This window comes from Schistocerca americana, chromosome 7 (genome assembly GCF_021461395.2).
Source record: "Schistocerca americana isolate TAMUIC-IGC-003095 chromosome 7, iqSchAmer2.1, whole genome shotgun sequence".
Taxonomy (NCBI): domain Eukaryota; kingdom Metazoa; phylum Arthropoda; class Insecta; order Orthoptera; family Acrididae; genus Schistocerca; species Schistocerca americana.
The window spans coordinates 313,973,228-313,986,966 of record NC_060125.1 but is presented as its reverse complement, the minus strand read 5'-3'; the positions used below and the strand labels follow the sequence as shown (position 1 = coordinate 313,986,966).

The following is a 13,739-nucleotide window of genomic DNA, read 5'->3' as shown; positions in this document are numbered from 1 at the left end:
ATATCTACCGGTGTCTGCCCTTCGGCAGCCAAAAAAAGAATAACATCACGTTTGTCCTGATTGGACGCGTTTGGTAATAACGTCGTCATAGTCCACGTTGCCGCATTCACCGCACACAGATCGAAAGACACAAATGCCATACTAATCCCTTGCATACACGTCGGTGCTTATATATCGACATCGGAGTCGCACTGAGTTTCATATATGCTGCAGCAACACCCTCAAACGGTAAATTTTTATCGCTCATTAGAGATGAGTAACATACCACATTATGAGTGAAACAATTATTTCCGTAACTTAAATGTGGATGGTACACGAAACATTCATTGGTTTTTTCCTCAAGTAGAAGGACAGCGAGAATTTAATTTATTTCTTGGCATGAAAAGAAATCGCTGCATGAGAACGTAGATGTTGTTACTATAGGAGCCACAGGGTCACAACTCCATCAACGAAAAATCGTAGATATGTACTATACCTGGGAGTTTTCAGAGATATTTAAGACGATCATTTCTCAGGGTCTACTATTAAGTTGCAGGAAGTATTGCACGGTGTCTCAAACATGTATTTCTGGTGCGTCACCTCATCAAGACCAAACTAGAATTGTACTTACGTTTGGTTACGTAAACATGATGAGAATATTTTGACTACAGCTACAGACAACTACTTCGCTTAGATCGAGATTCGGAAAGACAGACTCAATACTTTCTCATGTTCTGTCCACCTACATCCAGTGTTATACATATTGTGGCGCATTTCTGTCGTCTCGACAAGTTAATAAACCAGATAAATGACTGTCATTTTTGGAAGGCCCTTCGTAACATTCTTTGGTAAAAGCTTTTTATTGTAATTTTTAACTCTCCAGGAGTGGTGTCATCATATTACTAAGGAGGCGAATATTTTGCATTTGGTGTTGACACAGGAAGCCAACAATATTCCCATTCTTTTCTAAAAACCCCTTTCTCGTGGAGAAGTGGCAATTTAGTTGCGATCAATCATTGTAAACTATGCTAGTACAATAAATTTACAGTTCACGTGGTCGACATGAAGGAAATTGTAGATTTAAACAGTTGATGGCTCAATTTCTACAAGAACGGTTGACTCTCAGCAGAACTCGGTGAAGGGAACTGGAACATCAATCAAAGTTACCATACAGCCAGCAGAGTCTCTGAGAAGGGAACTGGAACATCAATCAAAGTTACCATACAGCCAGCAGAATCTCTGAGAAGGGAACTGGAACATCAATCAAAGATACCATTCACTACAGTTGATTCATCATAATTCAGATGTATCTCAAACACTCCAGATGTGGGGGACCACCTTTGACTGCATCGGTGGATTTGTGAAGCACACATTCGACCTATGCTTGCCCCTAACAAAACGTGTGACGGTTCTTGGTGTCTAGAGTACAGCGAAAGTGTTGCGACCAAACGTGATAAAATAGCATACAGAAAGTACGTTATGAAATACATCCTGTGCCAGTATGTAAAGTATTGTAACGATATACTACCAGTTCCTGAAGGAGTAGTGTTCAAAATGGTTCAAATGGCTCTAAGCACTATGGGACTTAACACCTGAGGTCATCAGTCCCCTAGACTTAGAACTACTTCAACCTAACTAACCTAAGGACAGCACACACACCCATGCCCGAGGCGGGATTCGAACCTGCGACCATAGCAGCAGCGCGGTTCCGGACTGAAGCGCCTAGAACCACTACGCCACAGCGGTCGGCAGGAATAGTGTCATGGACCAAAGCATTACCAGACGCATCGAACATCACAGCTGTAGTAGTATATGCTAGTTGTGTACTCAGCGCAATCTTGACGCATACTAAATGTTCATCTAGCATTCAAATACGTATATCTGTTTTTAAAAAGATAAATCCTTAAATATTGGGTGCATAAAAGAATATTACTGAAGTAATAGCTAAAAGGCCTTTATTTCACAGAACTCTGAAGCTCATAGCTTCCTTCCTACTGAATGAAAAAAAAAAAAAAAAAAATTAAATAAAAAAAAATCTTTGTGATGTTCATTGCTGACATGTAAGAAATAGTTTTTCTGTGACCATCAGTTTCATTTAAGAGTATTTTTTTACGTTTTTTCTCAAAACCATCCAGTGTGGATATGAGGTCTTTCAGAAATAACCGAATCCGTTCTACGAGGCACAGATGTAACATCATCGGCTTTAAGAGATCTCTAGCACTTCGAGAGAAAGCTTGCATTACTTACTTTCCTTTGAAATTGTTTGAATTATCAGGTATTTTCAAAAAGAGGGACCTTAAATATGACATCACTTCGTGCATTAGTATTTAACTTACCTGATTTACGTAGGGAACCAACCGCAAATCATATACCATGAAGCCGTCTACACCATGTTGAATCTCCTGCAGTTTCGCTTGACAAACTTTGTCCACTATGAGCTTCTCTTTGCTGTAAAATATAAAAAGTAAGTCAGCAGACACGGCCTTATCAATGGCGTAATAGAATTTGTGGCACTTTATGGCTGGAGAATTACACAGTATTGGTCACAAGAATGTTTCGGGTGATTGTTTTCAAATAACAGAGTTACAGTAGAGTTGTAAAAATATGATGTTCAATGACACAAGCATAAACTGCGAGTAGTGTGGTTAACTTTTATTGATACTAATTCAATTGGACGTCTGTCTGATGTTGCAAGGGAATATATGAAAACTCGCTCATTACGGGCCCAATCAAATTTAATAAACAACGTGTACTTTAGGGATACTGCATTTGACGATGGAATGGAAAATTTAAGTTTTCTTATTTTCATCGGCGGGCTGAGAGAAGTGAGACGTTTTGCTAGGGAGTGGTAAGCTCCCTATGGAGAGACTACCCAGGGCTTCATGCTGGGCTGGATGTTCATCAGTGACAGTGAAGACCACAAAATAAGACGAGCTCTGACTGTAAAAATTTAACACGATGACTCATCAATAACTAAGGAACAAGCGTTCGAAATAAATTTTTATTGGCTGTACTAAACAGTGTAGCTAATATGGGGCAATAAAAAAGGTTAACTCTCTGACTCTGATATTAGGCAGACTAAATAATGTTCACAAGCGTAGGAATTACGACAAATCAAGGATCAAGTGAGGCAAGAGGAGACCTGTGATGATGTTGTAATAGACAAATTCAGAAGAAGCCGTGGCAATGTAAAGCAAAAACTTCTGAAAATTTTGCAGGTTCTGAATTTGAAAATGATTTCAAAAGTAACTGAAATCGAATAGGCCTGTGAGTACAAACATTTTATGAACGTCACATTAATTGAATAATACTGAAAATACATTCGGTACAATTACTTAGTGCAAGTACAATAGCTTTTTAGCAGTATTATTGCAGGTTTCTTTATTATGTTTCATTAACGGACAAATCCGCTGTCATTTGAAAATACAATCATTATTTGGACGAAGGTGTAGATAAGATTCCAGCGTGGCTTAAAGATTGGCAGCTTGCTTCAGATAATCGTAAATTTAAATTTTTACTCTTCAAAAAACGCAAAAACCTATTGCGCTATGATAAAAACATCGATGAATCACATCCGGAATCAGTCAGTTCATATATTTACCTGTACACAGCTATTTGTAGGGTATGAAACGGAATGATCACTTTAGTTGAAGCCGGCTGCGGTGGCCGTGCGGTTCTAGGCGCTGCAGTCCGGAACCGCGGGACTGCTGCGGTCGCAGGTTCGAATCCTGCCTCGGGTATGGATGTGTGTGATGTCCTTAGGTTAGTTAGGTTTAAGTAGTTCTAAGTTCTAGGGGACTGATGACCTAAGATGTTAAGTCCCATAGTGGTAAGAGCCACTTAAGTTCAGTTGTGAATAAATCTGGTGGCAAACTTCAGTTCATTGGTGGCATACTGCCAAAGTATACTAAGTCTACAAAGAAGGCTACTCACAAAACACTCCTGCACCCCATTTTAGAATATTGCTTAAGTGTTTGAGACTCATATAGAACAGGAGTAACAGGAGATACTGAACGCATACAGAGAAGAGAAGCACAAATGGTGGCAGGTTTGTTTACTACAAGAGAGGGTGTCCCTGAGATGCTGAAGAACCTGAACTGTTACTCCTGAAGGAAGACGCCAATTATCCTGCGAAAGTCTATGTAAGTGAGCATTCCAAGAGTGTCCTACAGCCCCCTACATAATACTGCTCCCATAGGGAACACAAGGACAAGATTAGACCAATTGCTGTGCACACAGAGTCATTTACGCGCTCATTCTTCCCGCGCTACAAAGTCGAATCTAATGGGGAGATGCCCTTGTAAGTGGTATAATGGGAAGTACACTCAACCAACACACCACAGTGGATTTTTTTACGTAACAGACCAGTTTCGGAGATTTACTTCACTGCTCGGTATCACAATTCTTAATCCATCTAGGATAAGTAATCACCCAGATTTCAACTAATGGAATAATTGTAATGTACACTGAGCTGACAAAAGTCTTGGGTTACCTCCTAATAACTTGTCGACCTTATTTTGCCCGCCGTAGTGCAGCAATTCAATGTGGCATGGACTCAGCACGTCGTTGAAAGCCCTCTACAAAAATACGGAGTCATGCTGCCTCATAGCCATCCATAATCGAGAAACTGTCACCGGTGCAGGAACTGACCTCTCGGCTATGTCCCAAAAGTGTTCGACGGGATTCAGACCAATCACGAACAAGAGTGCCTCGGTGACATGGCGCGTTATCACCAATAAAAATTCCATCATTGTTTGGGAACATGAAGTTCTTGAAGGGCTGAAAATGGTCTCCAAGTATCCAAATATAATCACTTCCAGTCAATGATTGCTTCCGTTGGACCAGAGGACCCAGTCCACTCCACTTGAAGACAGCCCACACTGTTATGGAGCCGCCATCAGATTGCCCAGTGCCTTGTTGACATCTTGGGTCCATTGCTTCGTGAGGTCTGCACTAGATTCAAACCCTACTATCAGCTCTTACCAACGGGAATCGGTACTCTTCTGACCAGGCCACGGTTTTTCAGTCGTCTGTGGTCCAACCGATATGGTCACGGGCCCAGGAGAGGCGCTGCAGGTGATGCGCTGTTAGCAAAGACACTCGCGTTGGTCGTCTGCTGCCATAGCCCTTTAACGCCAAGTTCCGAAGCACTTTCCTAATGTACACGTTCGTCGCACGTCCCACATTGATTTCCCGCTTATTTCAGGCAATGTTTCTTGTCTGCTAGCACTGACAACTCTGTGTAAACGCCGCTGCTCTCGGTCGTTAAGTGCAGACTGTCGGCCACTGCGTTGTCCGTGATGAGATGTAACACCTGAAATTTGGTATTCTTTGCACACTCTTGATATGTGGATCTCGGAATATAGAATAGCCTAAATATTCCCGAAGTGAAATGACCCATGCGTCTATTTCCAACTACCATTCCGCGTTCAAAGTCTGGTAACTCCCGTCGAGCGGCCATAACCGAGTCGGAAACCATTTCACACGAATCACCTGAGTACAAGTGACAGCTGCCCCAATGCACTGTCCTTTTGTACCATGTGTATGCGATACTACCGCCATCTGTATATGTGCATACCGCTATCCCATGACTTTTGTCACTTCAGTGTAAATACAATGTTCGCACCAGCATCCCTGCCTTGTGAACGATATGAAATGTGTATGACCTTGAACAGCAATGCACCAAAACTATAGAACTCGGTCAATTCGCAGGAAAGTCTGAAATGAACGTATTCTATTCTAATTATTGAAGAATGACACCGTATAATGCCGTGTTACTTAATTTGCATCCGTTGGTCCAAATGCCTGAAATACCATGTGATTTGCTAGAGTCAATGTGTGAAAAAAGGTACATAATGTAAGTCTTTATTTCTTAATGTAATGAACTCATTCACATAATAAAGCAGTCTGGAAGACGTAAACAAACTGATAAGTGGAACCTCTATGTGAAAGAACTACTGTGCATATTAATGAAAGGATGCTATCATATATCAGCCGTATACTTGCGAGGAACAACGAGTAACTTTCATCTTCATGTAATTAAGGAAACTAGTAAGTTGATTGTTTGTATTACATATTTCAAACAGATTCTTATAATAACATTGTAATTTTGCTGAACTGTATGTCTAAAACTAAAGAGAGTATTTGTAACTGTAAAATGCGCGTGTCAGTTCAATTGGATGTAATTATTTTCATCAGAAGTTTCGAAAATCTGTAATAAAACGGAAACATTGTTTGGGATGTTATAAAAGAACGGTATTCGCCTCGGTGGGGCACGTTATTGGTCAGTGGTCTTGTGACACACCACCTAAGTCACTGTGTTCAATAAATCTACCATAGGAAGTATACGGGCGTATCTTTCTCTTATTTCACAAATTGGAAATCTTTGGTAAGGTCTTATGGGACCAAACTGCTGAGGTCATCGGTTCATAACCCTACACACTACTTAATCTAACGTAAACTAACCTACGGTAAGGACGACGCACACACCCATGCCCGAGGGAGGACTCGAACCTCCGACGGGGTGAGCCGCAGTGACAGTGGCAGGACGCCTCTACCGCGCGGCTACCCCATGCGGCTGTTATTTCACATTACACGCTGTTTGAGCCTAAAATGTGAATTCAGTTCTCTCAAGAATTGCAGGACAACGAGCAGATCTCAAGATAAGTAGCCTGGGTTATTGTTTTACACCACCCATACAGACATTTATATTTCATCGAGCTTCTAACTGCAATAACTTTAAGTAAAATTAATTTCATTTTAAAGAAGAAAACATTACGTCGCAACGTTGTTGAAATAGTAGGGAAAGGATTAGGTTGTAACAATTTCCGATTATATACGTAGATGTATATAGGAAGACAACCTTACAATGTCAAGCACGTATTTTTGTGTTGGAAGGAGAGCCATAATTGTTTCCCAATGCCTCGGTATTATGATCCAGGTTCCTTATGTTAGTTATCTGTATCTTACGGGCAAATTTATTCGAAAGGAAGTGCAAATATTCTTTTTTTAAATAGGAACTCCCATTTTTTAAGGAAGCATGCATACATTATTTAGAAAATTTGGCAGTTTGGTAGGTTACTTTGTTATTATCCGATGATGTTTCGGACCATCATTTACTTCTATGGATGATATTTCAGCTGGGCACCTGCATTAGCTTCACTAATCTTTAGCACGCTTTATGAATTTAATGCATGCCTTACGGTCGTAACAAGAGTAGGGTCCTCATTAGTCAGTGACACGGGCAGCGTCATCGTGAGATGGTGAAACTGCGAAAGTCAACTGCCCGAGGGGTTACCGTTCTGCGGGTCTTTGGACATATTATGTTCCCTAGGCTGTGAGCTGGTGGTGGAAATGAAGGAAGCACAGGGACTAGCGACAGTAGACTTGATGGGTTACAAAAAAGGAATGCAGTGTCGCTGTTCACTGGAATACTCTTCTGCCCTGCGTAACACTCCACTAAAGAGTTTTGTCAGTCCTAGGCTACGAACCTAAGCTCACCTCAAATCGAATTTTCATGAGTATTCTGGATGTCTTAGGCCAAACATTGACAACACGTGGAAGGAAATGTATGACTTTTTAAAAAATGGCTCTGAGCACTATGAGACTTAACTACTGTGGTCATCAGTCCCCTAGATCTTACAACTACTTAAACCTAACTAACCTAAGGACATCACACACATCCATGCCCGAGGCAGGATTCGAATCTGCGACCGTAGCAGTCGCGCGGTTCCGGACTGCGCGCCTAGAACCGCGAGACCACCGCGGCCGGCTGCATGAGTTTTGCCTGGTTATTATTTTATGTATCCTGTGCCGGACTTTTGGCTTGGAGCGATAGTGCCTGTTAATCTGCCGGATGGAATATCCATTAATTCTGTTTTCAGGTTCACGAGGTACTCACACAAACTATCCGAATGGGAAACAATACATGCTATATGCACAAGTGTTTGTAAAAGATGATGCCAGTTTAAAGACAAGAATCGAAGTGGGGGCTTATCATAAACCGATAACAATAATAATAATAATAGTTAGTTATAATTATTCTAGATCCTAAATGAATCAAAATACTAAATTATGTTTTTAATTACGCTAGAAACTGTTGTGCTATTGGAAATGTAGCCTCGTAAACAGTTACTGATAGTTGACACCGAGCGAGGTGGCGCAGTGGTTAGCACACTGGACTCGCATTCGGGAGGACGACGGTTCAATCCCGTCTCCGGCCATCCTGATTTAGGTTTTCCGTGATTTCCCTAAATCGTTTCAGGCAAATGCCAGGATGGTTCCTCTGAAAGGGCACGGCCGATTTCCTTCCCAATCCTTCCCTAACCCGAGCTTGCGCTCCGTCTCTAATGACCTCGTTGTCGACGGGACGTTAAACACTAACAACCACCAACCACCACCATAGTTGACAATGTAGGCCTTTCGAGATCTTCCTACCCAGAAAAATACGACGCAGTCACCAGGAATAGAACTTCAGACCTTCACCTCAGTAGCCAGCAAAGCTATTCATTTAATCACAGGACAGTTACCTGACTGACGACACGCCTGTGTTTACTCTGCGTGCTTTTCTTGCATGTTTCATTCGTTATCAATGAGGACGTGGAGGGCTGTTGAAGGACTTCGATCTTTTCATCCATATCGCAAATAGCAACGAGGTGGAACGGTTTTTAATTTACTTCTGGAAAACGGTTTGCCATCGTTACAGATGAAATTAAACCCTTTCGTCTGGAATGTCGGACCTCGTCTGACACATAGATTTTCTTCTTTTTCTCCAGTCCGAAACTCTATCTCTATTACAGCTTTTTCGCTAGGTGTGATAATCCATGTTTTAACTTGTACTACCAAATCGGACCGACAGAAAGCGTAAGTTGGCTTAAAAAGTTTCATTACTTTTTTGCCTTTATTTTTATTCTCATAATTGATAATGTAACGACGTGTGGAAAGGAAAACTATACTTTAACCGTAAAGGAAACTATGGTTTTTATATAAGTTTACAGATTGGATTTCACATTCCGATACTTTTAGAAGTTGTAAGAGTGGTGAATGCAAAGCCAATGAGAATAAATGAAAGAGGGCTGTTCTTTTATCTTCTTCTTGCACTATCAACTTTTTCATTTGGAGCTCGAGCTTAGCGGGTGTGTCTTAGTCGTAACTATATTTGTTCAATAAAAGTTATTTAAATCTATCTGTTGCGCCGGCTTCGTTATTAATTCAAGCCATTACCTTGTCTTTTTATCGTTTATGCTATTGTCTCCTCAAGTTACAGATAAAAATGGGAGAGATTGGCGGTGGATTGCTCGGATGCGAACAATCTTACATAATTAGTGATCTTTCGTTAATTATTTTTCAATTAGGTAACGTAATCCACCTAATATATTTATTACGATCACTTCTCGGCTGCATGCAACATTTTGCGATTAAAACGATGCAGGTCTGATCGGTTTCCGTTTCCGAACAGTGACGTCTTCCATCCTACTCACAAGGGAACCTCCCCATCGCACCCCCCTCAGATTTAGTTATAAGTTGGTATAGTGGATAGGCTTTGAAAAACGGAACACAGATCAATCGAGAAAACAGGAAGAAGTTGTGTGGAACTATGAAAAAAATAAGCAAAATATACAAACTGAGCAGTCCATGCGCAAGATAGGCATCATCAAGGAGCGTGTGAGCTAAGGAGCGCCGTGGTCCCGTGGTTAGCGTGAGCGGCTGCTGAACGAGAGGTCCTTGGTTCAAGTCCTCCCTCGAGTGAAAACTTCACTTTTGTTTAATCTTCGCAAAGTTATGATCTTCCGTTCGTTCATTGACGTCTCTATTCACTGTAATAAGTTTAGTGTCTGTGTTTTGCGACCGCACCGCAAAACCGTGCGATTAGTAGACGAAAGGACGTGCCTCTCCACAGGAAAACGCGTCTGATATATTATATACGACACTGGTGACGGCATGTGAGTCACATGACAGGAATATGTTGTTGACCCACCTAACTTGTACACTTGGCGAATGGATAAAAAGATTCTTCTACCTTGCCCGATTTAGGTTTCCTTGTGGATATGATAATCACTCCCAAAAAAGTGATGAAAACATAACGGACGGACAGATAATAATTGTCTGAAAATAAAAAATTAAACTTTTCACACGAAGGAAGGCTTGAACCAAGGACCTCTCGCTCCGCAGCCGTTCACGCTAACCACGGGACCACGGCGCTCCTAGGCCCACGTTTTCCTTGATATTGCCTATCTTGCGCATGGACTACTCAGTTTGTATATTTTGCTTATTTTTTTCATAGTTCCACACAACTTCTTCCTGTTTTCTCGATTGATCTGTGTTCCGTTTTTCAAGGCCTATCCACTGTGCCAACTTATAACTAAATCTGAGGGGGTTGCGATGGGGAGATTCCCTTGTCAGTGGCCTAATACCACGCAGATCTGCAGATAAAAATAAAGAGGGTGGAGTTCAGTGAGGTAACTTATAATTTCAAAGCAGGGAACTTTGCTGTGACTCGCCCGGGGTTCCCTCCACGTCGCGGCTGTTCTGTTATTCTAAATTGCCTCTTCTGTAAACTATTACATTCTTGCCGCCCCTTTGAGCAACGCCTCATCTGGTTCACAAGTAGAGACTGGGGGAAACGTTTCAGCCTGCTCTATCTAAGTTTATGCTAAGTGCTTAGATGTATGCAAACAATCGTATCCTTTACGTATGATTTTTACCTATCTGAATATGTCAGGCAGAGGGAGCATCCTTCTGGAGGATACTGAGGCTGAAGGAGAGGAGAGCGAGAATAATGATACCTCACTCTTCAGTGGTGTAAGTCCCACTGAGTCTGAAGTTAGTACTGAAAATGACTATGTCTCTGTCCAGTCTGTGGGACATGGAAGGTTTATCATGTTGGTGATCTTACCAAGTTCCTGTATTATGACCTACGACAGCGATTTGCACTACTTCAGTGAGTTCAGACAACAATGAAACTCGAATATTTTCACCGCTGTTTCACGAACGATCTTACTCGAGAAATTGGGAACACAACAGGTGTGTTTGCATCAGAGGCAACACAAAGTGAGAGTGAGAGAGAGCTTTCTTAAGGCCTACGTCACCTTTTGCCGTTCCTAGTAGGTCACGAATCTTTGCTGGTGGTCGGAAGACTTTGTCAATCTTGCGTCGCCTTAACAGTCTCCCTATTTTTGACGACACGTTGCCAGCAAACGGCAGAAAGGCGAGAGCTTGCTTCTCTTCTTCGGGTTGTTCATCATCTCGGTTCTTGCTGCACTTCTGTTGTCGGAAGGCCCTTTGGATTTGGGGGTTGCCATACCCATTCTTGCGGAACACGGTCTCCAGGTGTGTGAGTTCCGTTGGCAAGTTCTGTTCATCAGAGATCGAGTGTGCTCTATGTACCAAGGTGTTGAGCATTCCATTAAGCTGCGCCGGATGGTGGCAGCTGGAGGCGTGTAGGTACAGGTCAGTGTGTGTAGGCTTGCGGTACATACTGTAACCCAGTGAGCCATCAGACCTACGTTCCACTAGGACATCAAGAAAGGGTACTTTTCCATCTTTCTCAGTCTCCATGGTGAACCGAATGTTACTGTGGACCGAATGTAGATGTTGTATAAAAATCTGTAGCTGTTCCTGTCCATGTGGCCAGATGACGAACGTGTCGTCCACGTAGCGAAAGAAGCATACCGGTTTCAGTTCGGCGGCTTCCAGTGCTTCCTCTTCGATTCTCTCCATGAACAGGTTGGCCACCACTGGGGAGAGCGGGCTCCCCATGGCTACTCCGTCGGTTGCTCGTAGTATTGACCATTGAAGACAAAGTACGTAGATGTTAACACGTGCCTGAACAGTTGTGTCAGTTCAGGCCCGAATTTCTCACTGATTAAGTGGAGAGAATCTTCCAGGGGGGGTCACGTGTGAATAATGAGACGACATCGAAGCTGACCGTGATGTCGGATTCTTGTACTGTCATCTCCTTCAGGCGGCCAATGAAGTCTGTCGAGTTCGGGATATGGTGCACACATTTCCCCACATAAAGTCTTAGCATGCCCGCTAAGTGCTGCGCCTGAAGGAGATGCTATAAAAATTGAGAAGTATTTGTAAGTCTTCATTGGTTTCCTTTTAGGATAGTTATTTAATTAGCCTGGTTTTTCCTTATAGGTAATCTGATGATGCCTAACCACAGCGAAAAGCGTCGTTTTTAAATAAAAATAACTTTGCAGCCGTGACTGTTTTATTTTCAACATAACACTGTATATTGTTCAGCTTTACGGTTCGTTCATGGGGGAGCCGCAGCCTTTTCACATCCTGTTACTGTACTGAGCCATAAGCAGTGAGTAGCTCCGTGTGATCACCTTGGGGTAGAGGTGTACAATACATGTTCCACTTTTAACCTGCCAATGCTTGCCTGTTAGCGAGACAGGCAAACCGCCTCACGTTGTCAGCACAATGGGCAGACTGTATTACTCCCATCCAAGCCGAGTTGTGCCCAACACTAACAGGCTAAAGGAGTCTTGATTGCATGCCCGTCTTCCCGCTCTGCTATCCTGCGTTTATTTTGTACGCTTTCATTGAAAACACGAAGTTCGTTATTATTATTTTAATCTAAAAAAGAAGAAGCTTTTCTTTCATACTAAGCTTTCTTTGCACTACATTGCGTACCACCAGAATGCAGTTTCTAATGTCCACTGATCCATATTTTTATCCTCTTTCAATCATGTTTGCCCCAAATTTAGAAAGCCTGTATACTGTTAAATGGCCTCAAGTCCTCGCCAGACATTTCCACACACTTGTCAGCTACTGAGTTTCTCTTTCGAAATTTTTATACCAGATGTTCCCGAATGAGTATTTAGTAGCATTTTATGCATTTTCCATTGTGAGACACCCATCAAATTATTTGAAGCTGCCTCATGAATACGAGATAACTTTTCCCCTGCTGGACTTGGGCTATGTTTAGTGACTGGTATACGAGGTGCTACAATAAAGTAATGAGACTGATTTTCTTTGCAAGATGTGGCAACCCTGCGGGATTGTGTAGACACAATATCTTTGACCTAGGTCTATAATCTGCTTCTAGTCCAAGCAGCACATCGATGCAACTGCTCAATCGTGAGTTGTGCTGTAATAAGTTAATACGTGTTTGTGTCTCTCGTCACGGAAATGGAACCGCATAATACTGCGCAACGGTATGCCATTTCTTTTTGCGTTAAATTGTTTGAAAAAGCGACGACAACCTATGGTAAGCTTCAGAAAGCTTTTGGAGCGGAGGTTATGTCAAGAGTCAAGTTTTTCGTTGGCATAAAATGTTTCGTGAAGGCAGAACGAATGTTGAAGGTGAAGACCGCAGTGGACGACCATCAACCTCACGGACGGATGTCAACTTGGCCAGGGTGCATGAACTCGTACGATCTGATCGAAGATTATCCGTGAAAATGATTGCAGAAGAACTGAACATAAATCGAGAAACAGTTCGTCTAATAATAACTGAAAATCTTGGTATATAAATATTTGTGCAAAAATGGTCCCCAAAAATCTCACACCACAGCAGCGAGAAACACGGAAAAATGTGGCAACTGATCTATTAGTGCAAACGGAAATCAATCCAGAATTGTTGAACCGTGTTATCACTGGTGATGAAAGTTGGTTTTTTCAGTACGATCCACAGACAAAACGACAAAGCTCGCAATGGTGCTCAAAGGGATCACCTAGACCAAAAAAAGCTCGCTTGTCAAAGTCAAAAGAGAAATGCATGCTTGTGTGCTTCTTTGATTCCAAGGGAA

The 13,739-nt window shown here is 42.1% G+C and overlaps 1 protein-coding gene across 1 annotated transcript in view; it reads right to left on the bottom strand.

The window, feature by feature from the left end:
- Positions 1-13,739, bottom strand: part of LOC124621819 (malate synthase-like) — a 138,218-nt gene that overhangs the window by 31,608 nt on the left and 92,871 nt on the right. Inside the window, exon 8 of the mRNA XM_047147257.1 lies at positions 2,316-2,427. Coding sequence (XP_047003213.1) covers positions 2,316-2,427 — 112 coding nt within the window. The remainder of the gene's footprint in view (positions 1-2,315; positions 2,428-13,739) is intronic.